At 45.5% G+C, this 23,393-nt stretch overlaps 1 protein-coding gene across 1 annotated transcript in view; it reads right to left on the bottom strand.

The window, feature by feature from the left end:
• LOC126285088 (uncharacterized) overlaps positions 1-12,285 on the bottom strand; it is a 72,792-nt gene extending 60,507 nt beyond the window's left edge. Inside the window, 1 exon segment of the mRNA XM_049984413.1 lies at positions 12,211-12,285. Coding sequence (XP_049840370.1) covers positions 12,211-12,285 — 75 coding nt within the window.
• Between the last annotated feature and the right edge of the window lie 11,108 nt (positions 12,286-23,393).

Raw genomic sequence — 23,393 nt, forward strand, 5'->3', positions numbered from 1 at the left:
GCAAATAAAATGTGTCCTCGGAGTCTTTCGCGACGGCATACATGAATAAAACGTTCTCCGTTTTCCAGCCGCGTCAATTCAAATAAAATGCTCGAGCTTTCGATGGCCATCGCCGCCATCGTCGTCAGGAGTTCACTCCATCGTCGTTAGGAGTTCACTCCTGACGACGATGGCGGAGATGGCCATCGAAAGCTCGAGCATTTTATTTGAATTGACGCGGCTGGAAAACCGAGAACGTTTTATTCATGCAAATAAAATGGACGAGAACGTGTTTTGTAATACTCTCTCCGCGATAAATGGGAACCAGTGTCGAGTGCTGAACTGACGATCAACAGCGTTGCTGTGAATTCGGGGTTATGAGGCTGCTGTCTGTTTTCAATTGTGCATGCTCTGACGTGACGTCATCGCTGCCGGCACTGTGGGCGCTACGCTGTTCACTGCAGCACAGCAGTATTTTTCTTTGAAAGTGTCTGTCTAGTATTGTGCAAGCAAAATAGAGAGTTTTGTAGATGATCTGATGAAGATGCCCTTTTTGGAGGAGAAAGTAAGAGTCACAGAGTCAGATAGGCCAGCTCCAAATTTAAATCTGACAAGGGAAGGGCGTGGGAGTGAAGTTACTGCTTTGGCTTATAGCACCATGTGATTAGAAGCGTGTAGATGCCTATTACATTTTCCAAGAATATTTCGTCTGAAAAAAGATAAAATGCTCTCTAAGTATTTATAGGTAGAATATAAGGAATTTTGAGCTCTATGCGACATATCTGTGCCTCGGCACAGTGGTCCAGTGAAATGACTGGCGACTGTCAGTCTGGGTTCGATTGTCGTCGCTACCATTTTTCTTCATTTTATTTTATTCCTCGAAATGTAAAACTATTAATTATAAATTTTACATAATTTAAACAGTTCAGTTTATATATGTAAAATTAATGTATTAAATTTGGTTGTGATTAGTACGCTTTTAAGTCAAAGGGCTATAGGTGGTGGTGAAAAAAGCGAGTAAAGTAGGAATTTTAGTATGAAAGTGTACGAAAGTGTTGGCTCGTGGGTGTGATGTAAAGCACTTTTTTTCTTCTCATGCTTGTTATTCAGGAACGGTGATGCATGGGGTACAGAGGCAGTTAAAGATTTATGACATATTAATGCATTAGAAAAAACAAAGCGGAAATCATAAACATACACTCCTGGAAATGGAAAAAAGAACACATTGACACCGGTGTGTCAGACCCACCATACTTGCTCCGGACACTGCGAGAGGGCTGTACAAGCAATGATCACACGCAAGGCACAGCGGACACACCAGGAACCGCGGTGTTGGCTGTCGAATGGCGCTAGCTGCGCAGCATTTGTGCACCGCCGCCGTCAGTGTCAGCCAGTTTGCTGTGGCATACGGAGCTCCATCGCAGTCTTTAACACTGGTAGCATGCCGCGACAGGGTGGACGTGAACCGTATGTGCAGTTGACGGACTTTGAGCGAGGGCGTATAGTGGGCATGCGGGAGGCCGGGTGGACGTACCGCCGAATTGCTCAACACGTGGGGCGTGAGGTCTCCACAGTACATCGATGTCGTCGCCAGTGGTCGGCGGAAGGTGCACGTGCCCGTCGACCTGGAACCGGACCGCAGCGACGCACGGATGCACGCCAAGACCGTAGGATCCTACGCAGTGCCGTAGGGGACCGCACCGCCACTTCCCAGCAAATTAGGGACACTGTTGCTCCTGGGGTATCGGCGAGGACCATTCGCAACCGTCTCCATGAAGCTGGGCTACGGTCCCGCACACCGTTACGCCGTCTGCCGCTCACGCCCCAACATCGTGCAACCCCCTCCAGTGGTGTCGCGACAGGCGTGAATGGAGGGACGAATGGAGATGTGTGGTCTTCAGCGATGAGAGTCGCTTCTGCCTTGGTGCCAATGATGGTCGTATTCGTGTTTGGCGCCGTGCAGGTGAGCGCCACAATCAGGACTGCATACGACCGAAGCACACAGGGCCAACACCCGGCATCATGGTGTGGGGAGCGATCTCCTACACTGGCCGTACACCTCTGGTGATCGTCGAGGGGACACTGAATAGTGCACGGTACATCCAAACCGTCATCGAACCCATCGTTCTACCATTCCTAGACCGGCAAGGGAACTTGCTGTTCCAACAGGACAATGCACGTCCGCATGTATCCCGTGCCACGCAACGTGCTCTAGAAGGTGTAAGTCAACTACCCTGGCCAGCAAGATCTCCTGATCTGTCCCCCATTGAGCATGTTTGTGACTGGATGAAGCGTCGTCTCACGCGGTCTGCACGTCCAGCACGAACGCTGGTCCAACAGAGGCGCCAGGTGTAAATGGCATGGCAAGCCGTTCCACAGGACTACATCCAGCATCTCTACGATCGTCTCCATGGGAGAATAGCAGCCTGCATTGCTGCGAAAGGTGGATATACACTGTACTAGTGCCGACATTGTGCATGCTCTGTTGCCTGTGTCTATGTGCCTGTGGTTCTGCCAGTGTAATCATGTGATGTATCTGACCCCTGGAAAGTGTCATTAAAGTTTCCCCTTCCTGGGACAATGAATTCACGGTGTTCTTATTTCAATTTCCAGGAGTGTATATACAGTTTACTTGATCGTAGCACATTGGGCCGCCCAGGGTAGGCTTCTTGTCATGGTCCGCGCGGCTCCGCCGGTTGGAGCTTCGAGTCCTCCCTCGGGCATGGGTGCGTGTGTGTCGTCCTTAGCTTAAGTCAGTTTTAGATCAAGTAGTGTGTAAGCTGAGAGACCGATGACCTCAGCAGTTTGGTCCCGTAAGACGTTACCACAAATTTCCAATTTCCGTAGCCCATTGTGTAAAGCTAATAACGTGCCACTAGTTGGTGGCGCCTACCGTGACGATTTAGTAGAAAGACAATCTGCTTATTTTTTGTAATATTGTAGCATCGGTAAAATTTTTCACGGGCCGACAATGGGCCTTGAGTTCTATACACTGTGACTAATGGAAATAACTACAAGATCAAAAAAGAAGCTGTTTCTTCTGACCGATCGCCATCAGAATTGGGTACACAGAAAATATGATGGGAATAGGAACTATTTGTGGGTGAGTTCCGAACGGAGTAAGTGGTGAGACCATTTACAATTACAGATGGAAACCAGAAATACTCTTGCTCACCTGACGAAACACGTGTGCCGATTAAAAAACGCAATCATCACTGCTGGAAAAGAGTCCACGCAGAAAAGACAGAACCTTTTTTCCAATTTTTTTAAAGAGGAATTCCATGGTTTGAAAACTAATGGTGTAGCAATTATGTCGTATTATGATAACTCCCAAGACTGGATTGCGTAGAGAATGAATAAAAACTATTGGTATGACCCCGAGATTCGGAGATACAACTGAGCGAAGACATTTTGTCATTAACTGAAGGTAACAGCCATTTGAAAATTTACAGTGGCCCTGTTCCTGACGAAAGAATCCTGATGTGAAGATTGTAGAAAATCCTACGTGAAAATGAAACGAGAAATTTGACAGGTGTTCGACATAGTTCAAACAACTGTACACAATACATGACGACGTCGGAAACCCTGAAGAGGATACAAAGATATTTTCTGTTTCACTTGCTTTCCTAGCAGACAAAATTTAAAATACACACGGAAGAATTTTTTTTTTTGAGAGTGCTAGACTTTGGAAAAGCAGCGCTTAAAGGAATGAAAACACTGTTTCTCGAAACATCCCTTTCCGATTGCAATTTTCACTTTGGCCAGTGTCTACGGAAAAAAGAAATACATGAACTAGGATTGACGGAGGAATATAAGTCAGACTATTTTGCTGCAGAGAGACTACACGTGGGGCACATACATGTAGTGCGGGCTGCGGCAAGCGCAGCGCCTACAGTTCAGACGACACGGGAATTCGCAACCACGGAACCCAGCGGCCAAACTAGCAAAGGGCATCAACAGCACTCCGGCTAGGCCAGCAGGCGGTATAAAAAGCAATGATAGAGCACTTTGACTGAACACATCACTTCATGCATTCGTCATTTCAAGTGCCGAAAATAGGCACGCAAGTATCCGTGTGCGAGGCGTCTATTTAGTCCGGCCTACGAGCTCTGAACACGCATCTGCACAAACTTCAGACGCTTCAAAATAGAACCCTCTGCACCATCGCAGGAGCAGACCGATACACCCCCAGCACAAACATTAATGACCTCTTAGACGAACGATCGATCCCTACACAGATCAAAGGGAAGTCGGAATGTCTGTACGAGGAAGCTTCCACTTCGACACATCATCTTATTTATCAGTTATGCACCCTGAAAGAGGAAGCCGCCTGGTAGAATTTTGCACAGAGCACAACTTAATCATAGCTAACACTTGGTTTAAGAACCATGAAAGAAGGTTGTATACATGGAATAACCCTGGAGATACTAAAAGGTATCAGATAGATTATATAATGGTAAGACAGAGATTTAGGAACCACGTTTTAAATTGTAAGACATTTCCAGGGGCAGATGTGGGCTCTGACCACAATCTATTGGTTATGACCTGTAGATTAAAACTGAAGAAACTGCAAAAAGGTGGAAAATTAAGGAGATAGGACCTGGATAAAATGAAAGAACCAGAGGTTGTACAGAGTTTCAGGGAGAGCATAAGGGAACAATTGACAGGAATGGGGGAAAGAAATACAGTAGAAGAAGAATGGGTAGCTTTGAGGGATGAAGTAGTGAAGGCAGCAGAGGATCAAGTAGGTAAAAAGACGAGGGCTAGTAGAAATCCTTGGGTAACAGAAGAAATATTCATTTTAATTGATGAAAGGAGAAAATATACAAATGCAGTAAATGATTCAGGCAAAAAGGAATACAAACGTCTCAAAAATGAGATCGACAGGAAGTGCAAAATGGCTAAGCAGGGATGGCTAAAGGACAAATGTAAGGATGTAGAGGCTTATCTCATTAGGGGTAAGATAGATACTGCCTACAGAAAAATTAAAGAGACCTTTGGTGAAAAGAGAACCACTTGTATGAATATCAAGAGCTCAGATGGAAACCCAGTTCTAAGCAAAGAAAGGAAAGCAGAAAGGTGGAAGGAGTATATAGAGGGTCTATACAAGTGCGATGTACTTGAGGACAATATTATGGAAATGGAAGAGGATATAGATGAAGGTGAAATGGGAGATATGATATTGGGTGAAGAGTTTGACAGAGCACTGAAAGACCTGAGTCGAAACAAGGCCCCCGGAGTAGACAACATTCCATTGGAACTACTGACGGCCTTGGGAGAGCCAGTCCTGACAAAACTCTACCATCTGGTGAGCAAGATGTCTGAAACAGGCGAAATACCCTCAGACTTCAAGAAGAATATAATAATTCCAATCCCAAAGAAAGCAGGTGTTGACAAATGTGAAAATTACCGAACAATCAGTTTAATAAGCCACAGCTGCAAAATACTAACACGAATTCTTTACAGACGAATGGAAAAACTAGTAGAAGCCGACCTCGGAGAAGATCAATTTGGATTCCGTAGAAACACTGGAACGAATTATCTTAGAAGAAAGAATAAGGAAAGGCAAACCTACGTTTCTAGCATTTGTAGACTTAGAGAAAGCTTTTGACAATGTTGACTGGAATACTCTCTTTCAAATTCTAAAGTTGGCAGGGGTAAAATACAGGGAGCGAAAGGCTATTTACAATTTGTACAGAAACCAGATGGCAGTTATAAGAGTCGAGGGACATGAAAGGGAAGCAGTGGTTGGGAAGGGAGTAAGACAGGGTTGTAGCCTCTCGCCGATGTTATTCAATCTGTATATTGAGCAAGCAGTAAAGGAAACAAAAGAAAAATTCGGAGTAGGTATTAAAATCCATAGAGAAGAAATAAAAACTTTGAGATTCGCCGATGACATTGTAATTCTGTCAGAGACAGCAAAGGACGTGGAAGAGCAGTTGAATGGAATGGACAGTGTCTTGAAAGGAGGATATAAGATGAACATCAACAAAAGCAAAACGGGGATAATGGAATGTAGTCGAATTAAGTCGGGTGATGCTGAGGGAAATAGATTAGGAAGTGAGACACTTAAAGTAGTAAAGGAGTTTTGCTATTTGGGGTGTAAAATAACTGATGATGGTCGAAGTAGAGAGGATATCAAATGTAGACTGGCAATGGCAAGGAAAGCGTTTCTGAAGAAGAGAAATTTGTTAACATCGAGTATAGATTTAAGTGTCAGGAAGTCATTTATGAAAGTATTTGTATGGAGTGTAGCCATGTATGGAAGTGAAACATGGACGATAAATACACTCCTGGAAATGGAAAAAAGAACACATTGACACCGGTGTGTCAGACCCACCATACCTGCTCCAGACACTGCGAGAGGGCTGTACAAGCAATGATCACACGCACGGCACAGCGGACACACTAGGAACCGCGGTGTTGGCCGTCGAATGGCGCTAGCTGCGCAGCATTTGTGCACCGCCGCCGTCAGTGTCAGCCAGTTTGCCGTGGCATACGGAGCTCCATCGCAGTCTTTAACACTGGTAGCATGCCGCGACAGCGTGGACGTGAACAGTATGTGCAGTTGACGGACTTTGAGCGAGGGCGTATAGTGGGCATGCGGGAGGCCGGGTGGACGTACCGCCGAATTCCTCAACACGTGGGGCGTGAGGTCTCCACAGTACATCGATGTTGTCGCCAGTGGTCGGCGGAAGGTGCACGTGCCCGTCGACCTGGGACCGGACCGCAGCGACGCACGGATGCACGCCAAGACCGTAGGATCCTACGCAGTGCCGTAGGGGACCGCACCGCCACTTCCCAACAAATTAGGGACACTGTTGCTCCTGGGGTATCGGCGAGGACCATTCGCAACCGTCTCCATGAAGCTGGGCTACGGTCCCGCACACCGTTAGGCCGTCTTCCGCTCACGCCCCAACATCGTGCAGCCCGCCTCCAGTGGTGTCGCGACAGGCGTGAATGGAGGGACGAATGGAGACGTGTCGTCTTCAGCGATGAGAGTCGCTTCTGCCTTGGTGCCAATGATGGTCGTATGCGTGTTTGGCGCCGTGCAGGTGAGCGCCACAATCAGGACTGCATACGACCGAGGCACACAGGGCCAACACCCGGCATCATGGTGTGGGGAGCGATCTCCTACACTGGCCGTACACCTCTGGTGATCGTCGAGGGGACACTGAATAGTGCACGGTACATCCAAACCGTCATCGAACCCATCGTTCTACCATTCCTAGACCGGCAAGGGAACTTGCTGTTCCAACAGGACAATGCACGTCCGCATGTATCCCGTGCCACGCAACGTGCTCTAGAAGGTGTAAGTCAACTACCCTGGCCAGCAAGATCTCCGGATCTGTCCCCCATTGAGCATGTTTGGGACTGGATGAAGCGTCGTCTCACGCGGTCTGCACGTCCAGCACGAACGCTGGTCCAACTGAGGCGCCAGGTGGAAATGGCATGGCAAGCCGTTCAACACGACTGCATCCAGCAGCTCTACGATCGTCTCCATGGGAGAATAGCAGCCTGCATTGCTGCGAAAGGTGGATATACACTGTACTAGTGCCGACACTGTGCATGCTCTGTTGCCTGTGCCTATGTGCCTGAGGTTCTGTCAGTGTGATCATGTGATGTATTTGACCCCAGGAATGTGTCAATAAAGTTTCCCCCAACTGGGACAATGAATTCACGGTGTTCTTATTTCAATTTCTAGGACTGTAGTTTGGACAAGAAGAGAATAGAAGCTTTCGAAATGTGGTGCTACAGAAGAATGCTGAAGATTAGATGGGTAGATCACATAACTAATGAGGAAGTATTGAAGAGAAGTATTGAAGAGAAGTTTGTGGCACAACTTGACCAGAAGAACGGATCGGTTGGTAGGACATGTTCTGAGGCATCAAGGGATTACCAATTTAGCACTGGAGGGCAGTGTGGAGGGTAAAAATCGTAGAGGGAGACCAAGAGATGAATACACTAAGCAGATTCAGAAGGATGTCGGTTGCAGTAGGTACTGAGAGATGCAGCAGCTTGCACAGGATAGAGTAGCATGGAGAGCTGCATCAAACCAGTCTCAGGACTGAAGGCCACAACAACAACAACACCCCGACGCTTCAGGTAACAGACGAATCTCCACGTTCTACATCTACATCTACATCTACATCCATACTCCACAAGCCACCTGACGGTGTGTGGCGGAGGGTACCCTGAGTACCTCTATCGGTTCTCCCTTCTATTCTAGTCTCGTATTGTACGTGGAAAGAAGGATTGTCGGTATGCCTCTGTGTGGGCTCTAATCTCTCTGATTTTACCCTCATGGTCTCTTCGCGAGATATATGTAGGAGGGAGCAATATACTGCTTGACTCTTCGGTGAAGGTATGTTCTCAGAGCTTTAACAAAAGCCCGTACCGTGCTACTGAGCGTCTCTCCTGCAGAGTCTTCCACTGGAGTTTATCTATCATCTCTGTAACGCTTTCGCGATTACTAAATGATCCTGTAACGAAGAGCGCTGCTCTCCGTTGGATCTTCTCTATCTCTTCTATCAACCCTATCTGGTGCGGATCCAACTCTGCTGAGCAGTATTCAAGCAGTGGGCGAACAAGCGTACTGTAACCTACTTCCTTTGTTGCCGGATTGCATTTCCTTAGGATTCTTCCAATGAATCTCAGTCTGGCATATGGAATTAACTGCTTCCAGTTGCTGACCTGCTATTTTGTAGCTAAATGATAAAGGACCTATCTTTCTATGTATTCGCATCACATTACACTTGTCTACATTGAGATTCAATTGCCATTCCGTGCACCATGCGTCAATTCGCTGCAGATCCTCCTGCATTTCAGTACAATTTTCCATTGTTGCAACCTCTCGATAGACCACAGCATCATCTGCAAAAAGCTTCAGTGAACTTCCGATGTCATCCACCAGGTCATTTATGTATATTGTGAATAGCAACGGTCCTATGACACTCCCCTGCGGCACACCTGAAACCACTCTCACTTCGGAAGACTTCTCTCCATTGAGAATAACATGCTGCGTTCTGTTATCTAGGAACTCCTCAATCCAATCACACAATTGATCTGATAGTCCGTATGCTCTTACTTTGTTCATTAAACGACTGTGGGGAACTGTGTCAAACGCCTTACGGAAGTCAAGAAACACGGCATCTACCTGTGAACCCGTGTCTAAGGCCCTCTGAGTCTCGTGGACGAATAGTGCGAGCTGGGTTTCACACGACCGTCTTTTTCGAAACCCATGCTGATTCCTACAGAGTAGATTTCTAGTCTCCAGAAAAGACATTATACTCGAACATAATACGTGTTCCAAAATTCTACAACTGATCGACGTTAGAGATATAGGTCTATAGTTCTGCACATCTGTTCGACGTCCCTTCTTGAAAACGGGGATGACCTGTGCCCTTTTCCAATCCTTTGGAACGCTTCGCCCTTCTAGAGACCTACGGTACACCGCTGCAAGAAGGGGGCAAGTTCCTTCACGTACTCTGTGTAAAATCGAACTGCTATCCCATCAGGACCAGCGGCCTTTCCTCTTTTGAGCGATTTTAATTGTTTCTCTATCCCTCTGTCGTCTATTTCGATATCTACCATTTTGTCAACTGTGCGACAATCTAGAGAAGGAAGCACAGTGCAGTCTTCCTCTGTGAAACAGCTTTGGAAGAAGTCATTTAGTATTTCGTCCTTTAGTCTGTCATCCTCTGTTTCAGTACCATTTTGGTCACAGAGTGTCTGGACATTTTGTTTTGATCCACCTACCGCTTTGACATAGGACCAAAATTTCTTAGGATTATCTGCCAAGTCAGTACATAGAACTTTGCTTTCGAATTCATTGACAGCCTCTCGCATAGCCCTCCTCACACTACATTTCGCTTCGCGTAATTTTTGTTTGTGTGCAAGGCTTTGGCTATGTTTATGTTTGCTGTGAAGTTCCCTTTGCTTCCGCAGCAGTTTTCTAACTCGGATGTTGTACCACGGTGGCTCTTTTCCATCTCTTACGATCTTGCTGGGCACATACTCAACTAACGCATATTGTACGATGGTTTTGAACTTTGTCCACTGATCCTCAACACTATCTGTACTTGAGACAAAACTTTTGTGTTGAGCCATCAAGTACTCTGTAATCTGCTTTTTGTCACTTTTGCTAAACAGAAAAATCTTCCTACCTTTTTTAATATTTCTATTTACGGCTGAAATCATCGATGCAGTAACCGCTTTATGATCGCTGATTCCCTGTTCTGCATTAACTGATTCAAATAGTTCGGGTCTGTTTGTCACCAGAAGGTCTAATATGTTATCGCCACGAGTCGGTTTTCTGTTTAACTGCTCAAGGTAGTTTTCAGATAAAGCACTTAAAAATATTTCACTGGATTCTTTGTCCCTGCCACCCGTTATGAACGTTTGAGTCTCCCAGTCTATATCCGGCAAATTAAAATCTCCACCCATAACTATAACATGGTGGGGAAATCTACTCGAAATATTATCCAAATTATTCTTCAGGTGCTGAGCCACAACTGCTGCTGAGCCCGGGGGCCTATAGAGACATCCAATTACCATGTCTGAGCCTGCTTTAACCGTGACCTTCACCCAAATCATTTCACAATTCGAATCTTCGTCAATTTCCTTCGATACTATTGCACTTCTTATCGCTACAAACACGCCTTCCCCTTCACTGTCCAGCCTGTCTCTGCGGTATACATTCCAATCTGAGTTTAGGATTTCATTACTGTTTACATGTGGTTTCAGCCAACTTTCTGTCCCTAGTACTATATGTGCGTTGTGACCGTTTATTAATGAGAGCAGTTCTGGGACCTTTCTATAGACGCTCCTGCAGTTTACTATTAGCACATTAATATTGTTATTCCCTGTTGCATATTGCCTACTCCTGCCTTGCCGCGTCTCAGGAGGCGTCTTGTCGGGCCTAGGGAAGGAATTCTCTAACCTAAAAAAACCCCATGTGCACTCCACACGTACTCCGCTAACCTCGTAGCCGCTTCCGGCGTATAGTGCACGCCTGATCTATTCAGGGGGACCCTACATTTCTCCACCCGATAGCGGAGGTCGAGAAATTTGCACCCTAGCTCTCCGCAGAATCGTCTGAGCCTCTGGTTTAAGCCTTCCACTCGGCTCCAAACCAGAGGAGCGCGATCGGTTCTGGGAACGATACTACAAATAGTTAGCTCTGATACCACCCCGCGAGCGAGGCTTTCCGCCTTCACCAACTCCGCCAACCGCCTGTACGAACTGAGGATGACCTGTGAACCCAGACGGCAGGAGTCATTGGTGCCGACATGAGCAACAATTTGCAGTCGGGTGCACCCAGTGCTCTCTATCGCCGCCGGTAAGGCCTCCTCCACATCTCGGATGAGACCCCCTGGCAAGCAGACAGAGTGAACACTGGCCTTCTTCACCCGACCTTTCCGCTATTTCCCTAAGGGGCTCCATCACCCGCCTAACGTTGGAGCTCCCAATAATTAATAAACCCCTCCCCCCCCCCCCCCCTGTGCGTGCTCGGACCTTGCTGAAGGAGCAGCCACATGTCCACTCACAGGCAGAGCGGGCGACGCCACACGGCCAGCCTCCACATTGACCCTCCACCTCGTGCGCCGTGAACGTCGCTGAACCCGCCATTCCCCTTGGGGAGAGGGTGGCCCAACCGCGCCCGGTACCCGCGAAGACGTCTCGACAGCAGGGACAGTGGGTGAAGCATGTTACACCTGGGGTGTACCTTGCGACGCACCAGACTCCCCACTGCCGCTACACTCCGAGGCAGCATGTAACACCTGGGGTGTACCCTGCGACGCACCAGACTCCCCACTGCCGCTACACTCCGAGACAGCAGCCTGAAGACGGCTGACCGCGGCCATCAACACGCTCAGCTGTTCGCGAAGAGTGGCCAGCTCCTCCTGCGTCCGTACACAGCAGTTACACGTCCTATCCATCCTAAGGAATCAATTTACTGAAGAGACTTAATCAACTTTTAACTAGACTGCTAATTCACTAAAGGCGGCTGATTATTGACTAAACTGTGATTGCTAACCACTTCTTGTAGAAAACAATGAAAATAGCGCTACATGTCTCTGGACTGTATTCAAAACAAACACTAGCACTACTAGCACCAGACAATTTAGGGCATAACAGATTACGGACACATAGTCAAACATCATTCTGCCACGCTAAAAGTCAGACGAGCAAAGAGGCTAGCAAGCAAGCGGGTAGCAGTTCCCTTACAGCCAGCAGCCGGAAGATCTTCACCCACGCTGCACCTAAGACTGAGCCAACCCCCTGGACAGAAGGATACCCCATGTCTGACAATCCAACGCGCTGACCATTCAGCTAACGGGGCGGACGTGAGGAGCATAATTCTGTGGTGTCACAATACCCTTTCGATTTGTTCATACAAAAAAATTTTTGTCAAAAAGAGATACACTTAAAATAAAATAAATCATTTATTTTTCCAGTCTCATTTGCAGAGTTTTGAATACATCTTCCTGGATCATCTTCATAGCGTCTTGATGTGTGGTTCTGACACAGAAACGACAGGTTGCCGAAGCAACTACGAAAATCTGAAGATGAGCAAGGGGGATGAATCTCGTTATGTATTAGAAACTGTGCAACGGAGGTTTAGAAATAAACATTTAGATTTTTTTTTTAATATCAGTACACTTGCTGTTCTCTCACGACTATTATGTCGACTGTAGTAAAGGGAGATTATTTTCGATTCTACTGACAAATGTGAGAGTTGGTACGAAGATCGTTTGACATTTCCATTCTTCAAATAATGCTTTGTCAAGGATAAATAGATGTAGGAAGTGTCAATTACTACCAAAAATCTGTGCTGGATAATGATCTTCGAATGAAACAGGACGCACTACATGGAATATAATGAATAAACTGAACAGCAGCTTAACCTTTCAGGCCTGATTTTTTTCTGGAGGAAGAAAAATTTTCTCTATAGTAATGAATAGTAAAATGATCATTTAATGATTACTGCGCAAAATAACAATAACAATATTGAGTTATACAGTGGAATATAGCGAACCAACCACATCCTTGTATTCTGGTGCTCAAGAGCTGTTGAGCACTGATACATTGACTTGCTGATATTTTAGTAGTGATGGCCAACAGTTGGCAGCTCTTGCGTATGATGACATGCTTGAACATTCACAAATGTGTACCTCAGGTTTCCATTGGGAAAAAATACTTCTATGGAAGCTAAGACACAGTAAAAGTTAATGTGCACAATCGTAGCTAAAGGGTCTGGGAGAATTTGAGTCATGTCATTTCTACTATTTGTCTAAAGTGTGGAACACAATCAACAAAAAATATTTTCACCTCTAGTTGTGTCTTTCAGCTGCCACATCACTGTGAGTGCTTTGGTCTGAGGCTTCTTGACAATTTCTTTAAACCGAGTTCTACTGTGTATTCCAAATTCGAAATGGCTGACTTGAGGAAACAAAGGACCTGAATTAAGTACTTTTTAAGCTTCGAAAACTGCAGCTGAAACACATCACATGATATGGGAGACTTTTAGAGAGGAAGCTTTGAAACAAGCAGGAACATTTGAGTGGGTTAAGCTGTTTAAAGACGGCCGGCAGTCTGTGGATGGCGACAAACACTCAAGTCTCACCATGCACAACTCCGGAAACGATCGCGAAAGTGCCTGAAGTGATCCACAAAGCAGAAGGGAGCAGGCAATCCATGATGTTTGTGAAATCGTTGGAATTTCACACGGGACATGTCAACGCATTTTACCTGATGAACTGCACACGAGACGAATTGCAGCTAAGTTCGTTCCTCGTCTCTTGAAGGCAAAGCGACGGGTTCATGAGCGCACTGAACTGTAAACAACAGTTCAAGATTATCTAAATTTCCCATCCAGGGTTATAAGTACCAATGAATCGTGGGTGTATGATTACGATCCTGAAACAAGACAGCAATTTTTCACTCTGGAAGACTCCATCCTCTCTGTGACCCAAAAAGGTCGCCAAATTAACAGTAACGTCAAGTTAAGGGTAAAGAATTTCTTTAATACCAAGGAATTGTCCAAAAGTACTTCTTCAGTGAGGGAAGTTCTGCTGCAAAGTTTTGAGAAGACTGAGGGAAGATGTTAGACACGAATGGCCTGATAGATGGAAAAAAAGGACTGGTTGCTGCATCATGACAAAGCACCTCCACGCATCTCGCTCATTGTTCCATAGTAAAAAACTAAATGACACTTGTCCGCTACTCACCCTACTCACGCCATTAAGATTTCTTCCCCTTGTCGAAAATGAAACAGAACTTGAGAAGAGATTCAAGAGGACTCACGCCTTTACGATTTCTTACCCTTGTCGAAAATGAAACAGGAGAAGAGATTCAAGAGGACTCACGCCTTTACGATTTCTTCCCCTCCTCGAAAATGAAACAGAACTTGAGAAGAGATTCAAGAGGAACCGCAATTAATTTTGAACACGATTCAGCCAGCAGACTTCCGGCATTGCTTCCGGCAATTGAAAGTCGCTGGAATGTTGTATGCAAGTGCGAGGTGACTGTTTTGAATGACACGGTGGAAGTTGATAAAGGTACGTTTCCTGATTTTTACGAAAATTTCCTCGGAAATTTTGCTTTAAGTGATTATGACTCATCGCGCCTGACAGTGGAGTAACTACACTTACCTGCACACCTTGCTTGCAAATACTTCCAGCAGCGGTTTTCTAACTATCGTTACCACGAGATCCAGCGTAGAAGCTACGGGATAAGGCGACGCTGTGAGCCGTTAAAAAGGAACCGCTTTTCACATTACGACACAAAACCACCAACGATTGCGTGACACCACCTCTCGTTAAAACAGCTTGTCCCTTCAAACAGTCTGTTTTCGAGAATGCCACTTATCTTCCTCCTACTCCCTTCTCTTCCCTCCCCCAGAACATAAAAAAATTACATCAGATTGTCGCCGATGAAAAAGTGTGACAGATTGGAAACAGTCCTCTAGGAATTGTCGCCATGTCGTGTTCATTATGCACGGCTTCGATGTCAGATGTCCCCGACGCATTGCAAAACACTGCCGCTTGTTTCCACTGCGAAGACGTCAGACACGAATTGCTGCTGCTCCCAGTCTTTCGTGCGTTTCTAATCATGTACTGTGAAAGAACGGCTGTTGTTATTGTTTGTTCAGTCTTCGACACTCGGAATACGGAACGCGTTGCACCAACTACAGGTACAGAGTCAATAAAAAATGGCGTGAGAGTTTCGTCAGGCAGCCGGCACTGCCTCAAACGACATAGCCTCGATTAAAGCGAACGTTTAGCTCTAAGAGATAAATATTACGCAAGGTGACCTGATTATTTTTCAACGACTAGTTGGCGCCCTGTGTGATATTACGCTTCCTCCTCTACTGTGCTGTGGGCTGAACCATTCAGTTTCGTGATTTAGGAAAAAGTGACGTGCTGTCTACAGAGGTTAAGAATGTGCCTACGTTCTCTTATTTTTTTATTAGAATTTTTTTAATTCTATTTTTTATAATACAGTCAAATGCTCTTATGACTGTGTCGTACAAAATAAAATAATAAAACAATATAGTTTCGCGATTTACAGATACATTTATATTCTTTCGTCTTGATGCATTTTTCTACCGATGTGGAGCTTGCTTGAGCACTTGTATACCTACCGCTACGTCATTTTCATGTGACATCAAAAGAAGAAAAAGAAATGTGATGACGATGAAAAAAATTGAATCACTCTGCCTATGGCTTGATGTGATACTGGGAAGAGGTAAAAATGTTAGCAGCATTTAAATGAAGACTTCCGGGGAAGAAAGTGAAGAAAGTGGATGGGTGAGTTAACAATAGATTTACTGACTTGGAACTATTATTTCGTTGCGATATTTAACATCATACTCCAGTTTTACTAGTTTCTGTTTCACAGCGCAGGAACACACGTTTTGCATGTCTGAAACATGGCAAGGGGCTGCCTCCAGAGTAAATCTTCAGTAGTCTTCGAGATATGGTTAGTAAAGTGTCTTTTAGATCGATACTTTTAGACAAGCCATTTTTTGTGTGCCCTCAGCGTGGGAATGACGTCGGGTAATAAAGGATAAAGTGTGGCGTATAGAGAGGAAGAGGCTGGAACGTAATAAGTTTTTTTAAATTTCTGACATGACGAACTTTTGGATGGAGCACACCTGTAAAAATGGTTCAAATACTGAAGAATATGTGAACCTGTGCTCCGATAAGCGAATGTTTTCAGCGTCTCGTACAAAGGAAGAAGACCGCCTCCATAGCTGGATGGTCAGAGCGACTGACTGTCATTCGAGGAACCCTGTTTCGACTCCCGATACTGCCAGGGACTTATCCTTGCCGGGAGAACTGGAATGGGGTGCACTCAGTCTCAAGAGCCCAACAGGAGTTGTTCGACCGATTGGTAGCAGTTTCAAGGTCAAGAAACTCTACTTCGACCGTGCGAGCGGTGTGCTGACCACATGCCCCTCCATACCGCATCCCATGTGTCACAGGATAAACACGGCAGTCGGTCTGCTCGGTTGGCCCGTCTATGGCCGAAACGAAGAAATTTACCTTTTCCTACATCGTACGAAGGAGGCGGACATAAATAACTGTTGCATATTTATTATACTCTGTCCGCAGCTCGTGGTCTTGCGGTAGCGTTCTCACTTCGCGTGCACACGGTCCTGGATTCGATTCCCGGCGGGGTCAGGGATTTTTCCTGAGATGAATGGGTGTTGTTATGTCGTCTTCATCATCGTCATTCATCCCCATTACGGTCTAAGGAAGGGAACGACAAACCACCTTCACTAGGACCTTGCCTAATATGCTCCTTGGAGTATGGGACCTCATTAGCATTAAACTCTCATGTGGCTTGCGTCTGTCATATAATTGTGGGAATGAAACAAGAATGAAAATTACGTTAAACTCTTTGATGGTGTACAATCGAAAAGAAATTATTAGAGAGAACAGACAGGGGGCATTCTGTCGTTTAATAATAATAACGGTTAACTTATACCCTCAAAAAAGTAAGTAAAACAGCTGGTAGAGTCAACTGGCTAGCTTACATGTCTACCTAACGCATCTGAAGGAACCATAAGACTTCTTTGTTGTTTGTTGTTGTGGTCTTCAGTCCTGAGACTGGTTTGATGCAGCTGTCCATGCTACTCTATCCTGTGCAAGCTTCTTCATCTCCAAGTACTTACTGCAACCTACATCCTTCTGAATCTGCTTAGTGTATTCATCTCTTGGTCTCCCTCTACGAATTTTACCCTCCACGCTGCCCTCCGATGCTAAATTTGTGATCCCTTGACGCCTCAGAACATGTCCTACCAACCGGACCCTTCTTCTGGTCAAGTTGTGCCACAAGCTCCTCTTCTCCCCAGTTCCATTCAGTACCTCCTCATTAGTTATGTCACCTACCCATCTAATCATCAGCATTCTTCTGTAGCACCACATTTCGAAAGCTTCTATTCTCTTCTTGTCCAAACTATTTATCGTCCATGTTTCACTTCCATACATGGCTACACCCCATACAATTACTTTCAGAAACGACTTTCTGACACTTAAATCTATACTCGATGTTAACACATTTCTCTTCTTCAGAAACGCTTTCCTTGCTATTGCCAGTCAATATTTTATAACCTCTCTACTTCGACCTTCATCAGTTACTTTGCTCCCCTAATAGCAAAACTCCTTTACTTTTTTAAGTATCTCATTTCCTAATCTAATACCCTCAACATCACCCGACTTAATTCGACTACATTCAATTATCCTCGTTTTGCTTTTGTTGGTGTTCATTTTATATCCTCCTTTCAAGACACTGTCCATTCCATTCAACTGCTCTTCCACGTCCTTTGCTGTCTCTGACAGAATTACAATGTCATCGGCGAATCTCAAAGTTTTTATTTCTTCTCTATGGATTTTAATACCTACTCCGAATTTTTCTTTTGTTTCCTTTAGTGCTTGCTAAATATACAGATTGAAAAACATCGGGGATAGGCTACAATCCTGTCTCACTCCCTCCCCAACCACTGCTTCCCTTTCATGCCCCTCTACTCTTATAACTGCCATCTGGTTTCTGTACAAATTGTAAATAGCCTTTTGCTCCCTGTATTTTACTCCTTTAGAATTTGAAAGACAATATTCCAGTCAACATTGTCAAAAGCTTGACTTCTTTGTATAAAATTTAAATTTATATTTCCAAAGAAGCAAGTAAGCTGCTGAGTAAACAAAGTATTGACCTTATTGGCCTCGTTATTTTATGGCAATATTTGATATTTTACAAGGTCGATTTGCACTGCAATAGCACATTGTACACTGAGGAGATGATGGTGTTGGTTTGCGTAGCGCTCGACAGCGAGGTGATGAGTACCCATACAAAGTCCCAATTTTTACAAAGTCCAGTTTATACACAGTCCAAACTCACGAATGATGATGATGATGACGATGATGAAATGATGAGGACATCACAGACACCCAGTCCCCGGGCAGAGTAAATCCCCAACCAGGCCGGGAATCGAAGATATGACTTCTTGGTCCCGAGGCAGAAACGCTAGCCATTAGACCACGAGCTGCGGACGTATATTGAGGTGACAAAAGTCATGGGATACCTCCTACTGTCGTCCGACGTACTGCAGCAACTCGACGTGGCATGCACTGAACAAGTCATTGAAAGACCTGCATGTTGAATCATGCTGACTCTACAGCCGTCCATAATTGCGAAAGTGTTGTCAGTGCAGGATTTTGTGCACCAACTGACCTCTCGATTATATTCAAAAATGGTTCAAATGGCTCTAAGCACTATGGGACTTAACAAATGGTTCAAATGGCTCTGAGCACTATGGGACTTAACATCTGAGGTCATCAGTCCCCTAGAACTTAGAACTAATTAAACCTAACTAACCGAAGGACATCACACACATCCATGCCCGAGGCAGGATTCGAACCTGTGACTGCAGCTGCAGCGCGGTTCCGGACTGAAGCGCCTAGAACCGCTCGGCCACAACGGCCAGCCTCGATTATGTGCCGTAAATGATCGATACGTGACCAAATCATTCGAATGTACATAACCTTCTTCAAACATATTGTAATATATTGATTATTCCTTGCTACTGTAGTGTTATCTTGAAGCTGTGAGAAAGGACAGGCGCTCCAAGGTGCTGAAGCAGAGACGATGCTGAGGGTAGCCGAAGCTAGGAGAGATGTTGTTACATGAAGTAAACTGTAAGGGGAGAGCCTTGCGAAAATGCAGACGCCCCCAGTCGCGATCCCAGGGCGCTAGTTACTCTTCAAGGAATTAACATGTAACTTCATATATCGTCTAGACGCTGAGGTAGGTTGCCACCTTAGAATTTCGTAACCAACAGGCACGTATTAGTGTATAAAGCCAGCTTGATACGAGCCCTGAGAACAGCAACGTCAGTAGGCTCACAAGAGTTAGAAAGAGAGCGAAAACGCCAAAAATTGTTGACCTAGCAGCCCCTACTCCGGGGAGCCCGAGGGGCAGAGCTAAATTACTTACAACAATAATGTTGCAAGCCTTATTTGGGAGAGCAGTTACGTTTAGCTTTCAGCTGAACAGTGTTGATACCAAATACGGACTTCGTACAACTGCATTATTATCCCCGCCTTAGGAGTAGTAGAGGGAACCAAACTAAACTGTGATTGGCAGGCACCTGCAAGAGACCTGCAGGATTTGCTGGGTGGCATTAAGTGGGAAAAACAGTGCCCCACGTGACTCTTTAAAACCCCTTGATTCTGCATTTTGGCGTAGTTCTCAGTCAGACGATCTGGGCGCCGAATCTGCGTTCTTCGACTCCAGCCTCAGTCCAGCTCTGCGTAAGTCTGCTCTCTCACTTGGGAATCCCTCAGTGAACAGTGTCACATTCAGTATGTTTTGTTTTGCAACTAAGTTGTTGCCTTAAAATGCTGCTAGTGTTTGCTACTCTGGTTAGCAATCACTTCTGGGACTTTTGCACTGTCTTCTGTTGTAACAGTGTTATTCATGTTTTTTCTAACCCTAGAACTAGCCTCCAGTGTGTTAGTTAGTCCTGTATGGAATAAACCCTGTTTGTCCAAGAGTCTCCATAACGAGTTCCCTGCCAAGTCTCACCACCTGCATTTCTAGAAAATGCCTGTACTAGTGTTGGCTCAGATATAAGAAAACAATTAAATGCCTTCACTGTGTATTGTCTTTCTACCTTCTGCTCTGTACCGCTCTGGAGCGCAGACTGACCAGTAACCCCTTTTCTCCCTCTACCACCTATGTCAGGACACGACAATATTGCGAGTAATCGTGGCCCAGTAACATATCACATTCTCATCCAAAAAAATTCCATCGGTGTTTGGAAACACGAAGTCCATGATTGGCTGCAAATCAGGTAGCCGAATATAACCATTTCCAGTCAATGATCGGTTCAGCTGGACCAGAGGACCCAATCCATTCCATGTAAACTCTGCCCACATCATTATGGAGACATCACCAGCTTGCACAGTAGCTTGTTGACAACTTGGGTCCATAGCTTCTTGGGGTCTGTGATCACACTGGAAACATAGCATCAGCACTTACCAGCAAAAGTCGGGACTCATCTGACCAAACTTCGGTTCTCCAGACGTCAAGGAGCCAGTCGATATGGTCACGAGCCCAGCAGAGACGTTGCAGGCGATGTTAGCAAAGGCACTCGCGTCGGTCGTCTGCTGCCATAGCCCATAAACGCCAAATTTCGCAGCACTATTCTAACGCAGACGTTTGTCGTACACCTCACATTGATTTCTGTGGTTATTTCACGCATTATTGCTTGTCTGTTAACACGGAAATAAAATGTCGTGTGGCTAGGACCTCCCGTCGGGTAGACCGTTCGCCTGGTTCAAGTCTTTTGAGTTGATGCCACTTCGGCAACTTGCGTGTCGATGAGGACGAGATGATGATGATTAGGACAACGCAACACACAGTCCCTGAGCGAAAAAAATCTTCGATCCAGCCGGAAATGAACCCGGGCCCCTTTTCATGACATTCCGTCGCACTGACCACTCAGCTACTGGGGCCGACTCTGTTAACACTGACAACTATACTCAAATACCGCTGATCTCCGTAGTTAAGAGAGGCTGTCGGCCATTGGGTGATCCATGGTGAAAAATAATGCTTGAAATGTGATGCACTGTTGCAATGGGGATATTCAATTCAGTAACGGTTTTCGAAATGGAATGTTCCATTCGTCTATTTGCAACTACCTTTTCGCGTTCAAAGTCTATTAATTCTCGTCGTGCAACCATAATCACGTCAGAAACATTTTCACATCAATCATTTGAGTACAGCTACGGCAATGCACTGCCGTTTTATGCCTTGTGTACACGATACACCGCCATCTGTAAATGTACTATTCCTTAACTTTTGTCAAGTTAGTGTATATTGTCATTCACGTGGACACGGATTGCACCCAAGATAAGTATTACATATTAAAGCGTTTTACTCAAGTGAACTAATATTGTTTATGGGTGTTGTTGTGTCGGTTCTACCCCCTCCGAACGTATTACTACGGAACTGTCGTCAAGGCTCGCTACGACATGCGTCAAAGTGACAGTTTATTCTTTAACTGACGCTTATTTATCCTATAGGTATGTCTTAGTGTGATGGAAATGAATTCTAACCATCCATCCTCGCTACGACATGCATAAAAGTGACAATTTATTCTTTAACTGAGGCTTATTTATCCTATAGGTATGTCTTAGTGTGATGGAAATGAATTCTAACCATCCTTCCTATAAACAGAATGCAACCTACTGCGCATGCATTTTTACCCTCCGCTGGGCTGGTAGTAAAGGTATTTGAGTCGTGTAGGGACATACTGTACCTGCAATTGGCTTCACCGTTAACACAATCCATGCGCCAGATGTCGTTTTTCTTCCTTGTAGTAGTCACTAGCCAAAGTCGAACTCGAGTATCCCACTGCGGCAACTCTCCGTGCAGCATGCGCCCGCTCATCTATGTAAATTTGCTTTTCTTATATTGGCTCTGAGCACTATGGGAGGTCATCGGTGCCCTAGAACTGAGAACTACTTAAACCTAACTAACCTAAGGACATCACACACATCCATGCCCGAGGCAGGATTCGAACCTGCGACCGTAGCGGTTGCGCAGTTCCAGACTGAAGCACCTAGAACCGCTCGGCCACTCCGGCCGGCTTTTCGAATACTGGTGAGGGGTTATTGTTTTGTAAGAGGCTTTGGCTTTCTTGTTGTACAACATTTTTACCATGAATTATTTAGTAGAAATATGTACGTAGATCAAGGTTTTTCATGCAAGCAACATACAATATGATGGGTTAGCTATTTCATCTATACATATACTGTCACATTCATGTCACCAGTGTAATGCAAATATGTATATCTACTACCTATCTATCTTATGATAATTGCACCCACTATTTATATTTACCTATCTAAGTCTGTTTGCCTTCGCCGTCGTATGTTGTACCGAGGGCGAAACGTGGCACTTCCGTTGGGAGATCAGGTGACTTATTGAGCAGTTAGAGCTCACGAGAAGAGGCGGGTTCAAGAATACAGAATACTGAAGAAGACATAGGCAGCTCAGATGTTGAGGATGAAGAAGAGGTCGTGAAAGTAAATGAGCATGACAGCGATTCGAAAGTTTCTGAAGAGAAAGCAGATGAAATGGAGATTGATAATATTGGTGAGGATTTTTTTTTTCAACGCAAAAGACAAGGAAACTACACTCCTGGAAATTGAAATAAGAACACCGTGAATTCATTGTCCCAGGAAGGGGAAACTTTATTGACACATTCCTGTGGTCAAATACATCACATGATCACACTGACAGAACCGCAGGCACATAGACACAGGCAACAGAGCATGCACAATGTCGGCACTAGTACAGTGTATATCCACCTTTCGCAGCAAAGCAGGCTGCTATTCTCCCATGGAGACGATCGTAGAGATGCTGGATGTAGTCCTGTTGAACGGCTTGCCATGCCATTTCCACCTGGCGCCTCAGTTGGACCAGCGTTCGTGCTGGACGTGCAGACCGCGTGAGACGACGCTTCATCCAGTCCCAAACATGCTCAATGGGGGACAGATCCGGAGATCTTGCTGGCCAGGGTAGTTGACTTACACCTTCTAGAGCACGTTGGGTGGCACGGGATACATGCGGACGTGCATTGTCCTGTTGGAACAGCAAGTTCCCTTGCCGGTCTAGGAACGGTAGAACGATGGGTTCGATGACGGTTTGGATGTACCGTGCACTATTCAGTGTCCCCTCGACGATTACCAGAGGTGCACGGCCAGTGTAGGAGACCGCTCCCCACACCATGATGCCGGGTGTTGGCCCTGTGTGCCTCGGTCGTATGCAGTCCTGATTGTGGCGCTCACCTACACGGCGCCAAACAAGCATACGACCATCATTGCCACCAAGGCAGA

This window comes from Schistocerca gregaria, chromosome 8, assembly GCF_023897955.1.
Source record: "Schistocerca gregaria isolate iqSchGreg1 chromosome 8, iqSchGreg1.2, whole genome shotgun sequence".
Classification (NCBI taxonomy): domain Eukaryota; kingdom Metazoa; phylum Arthropoda; class Insecta; order Orthoptera; family Acrididae; genus Schistocerca; species Schistocerca gregaria.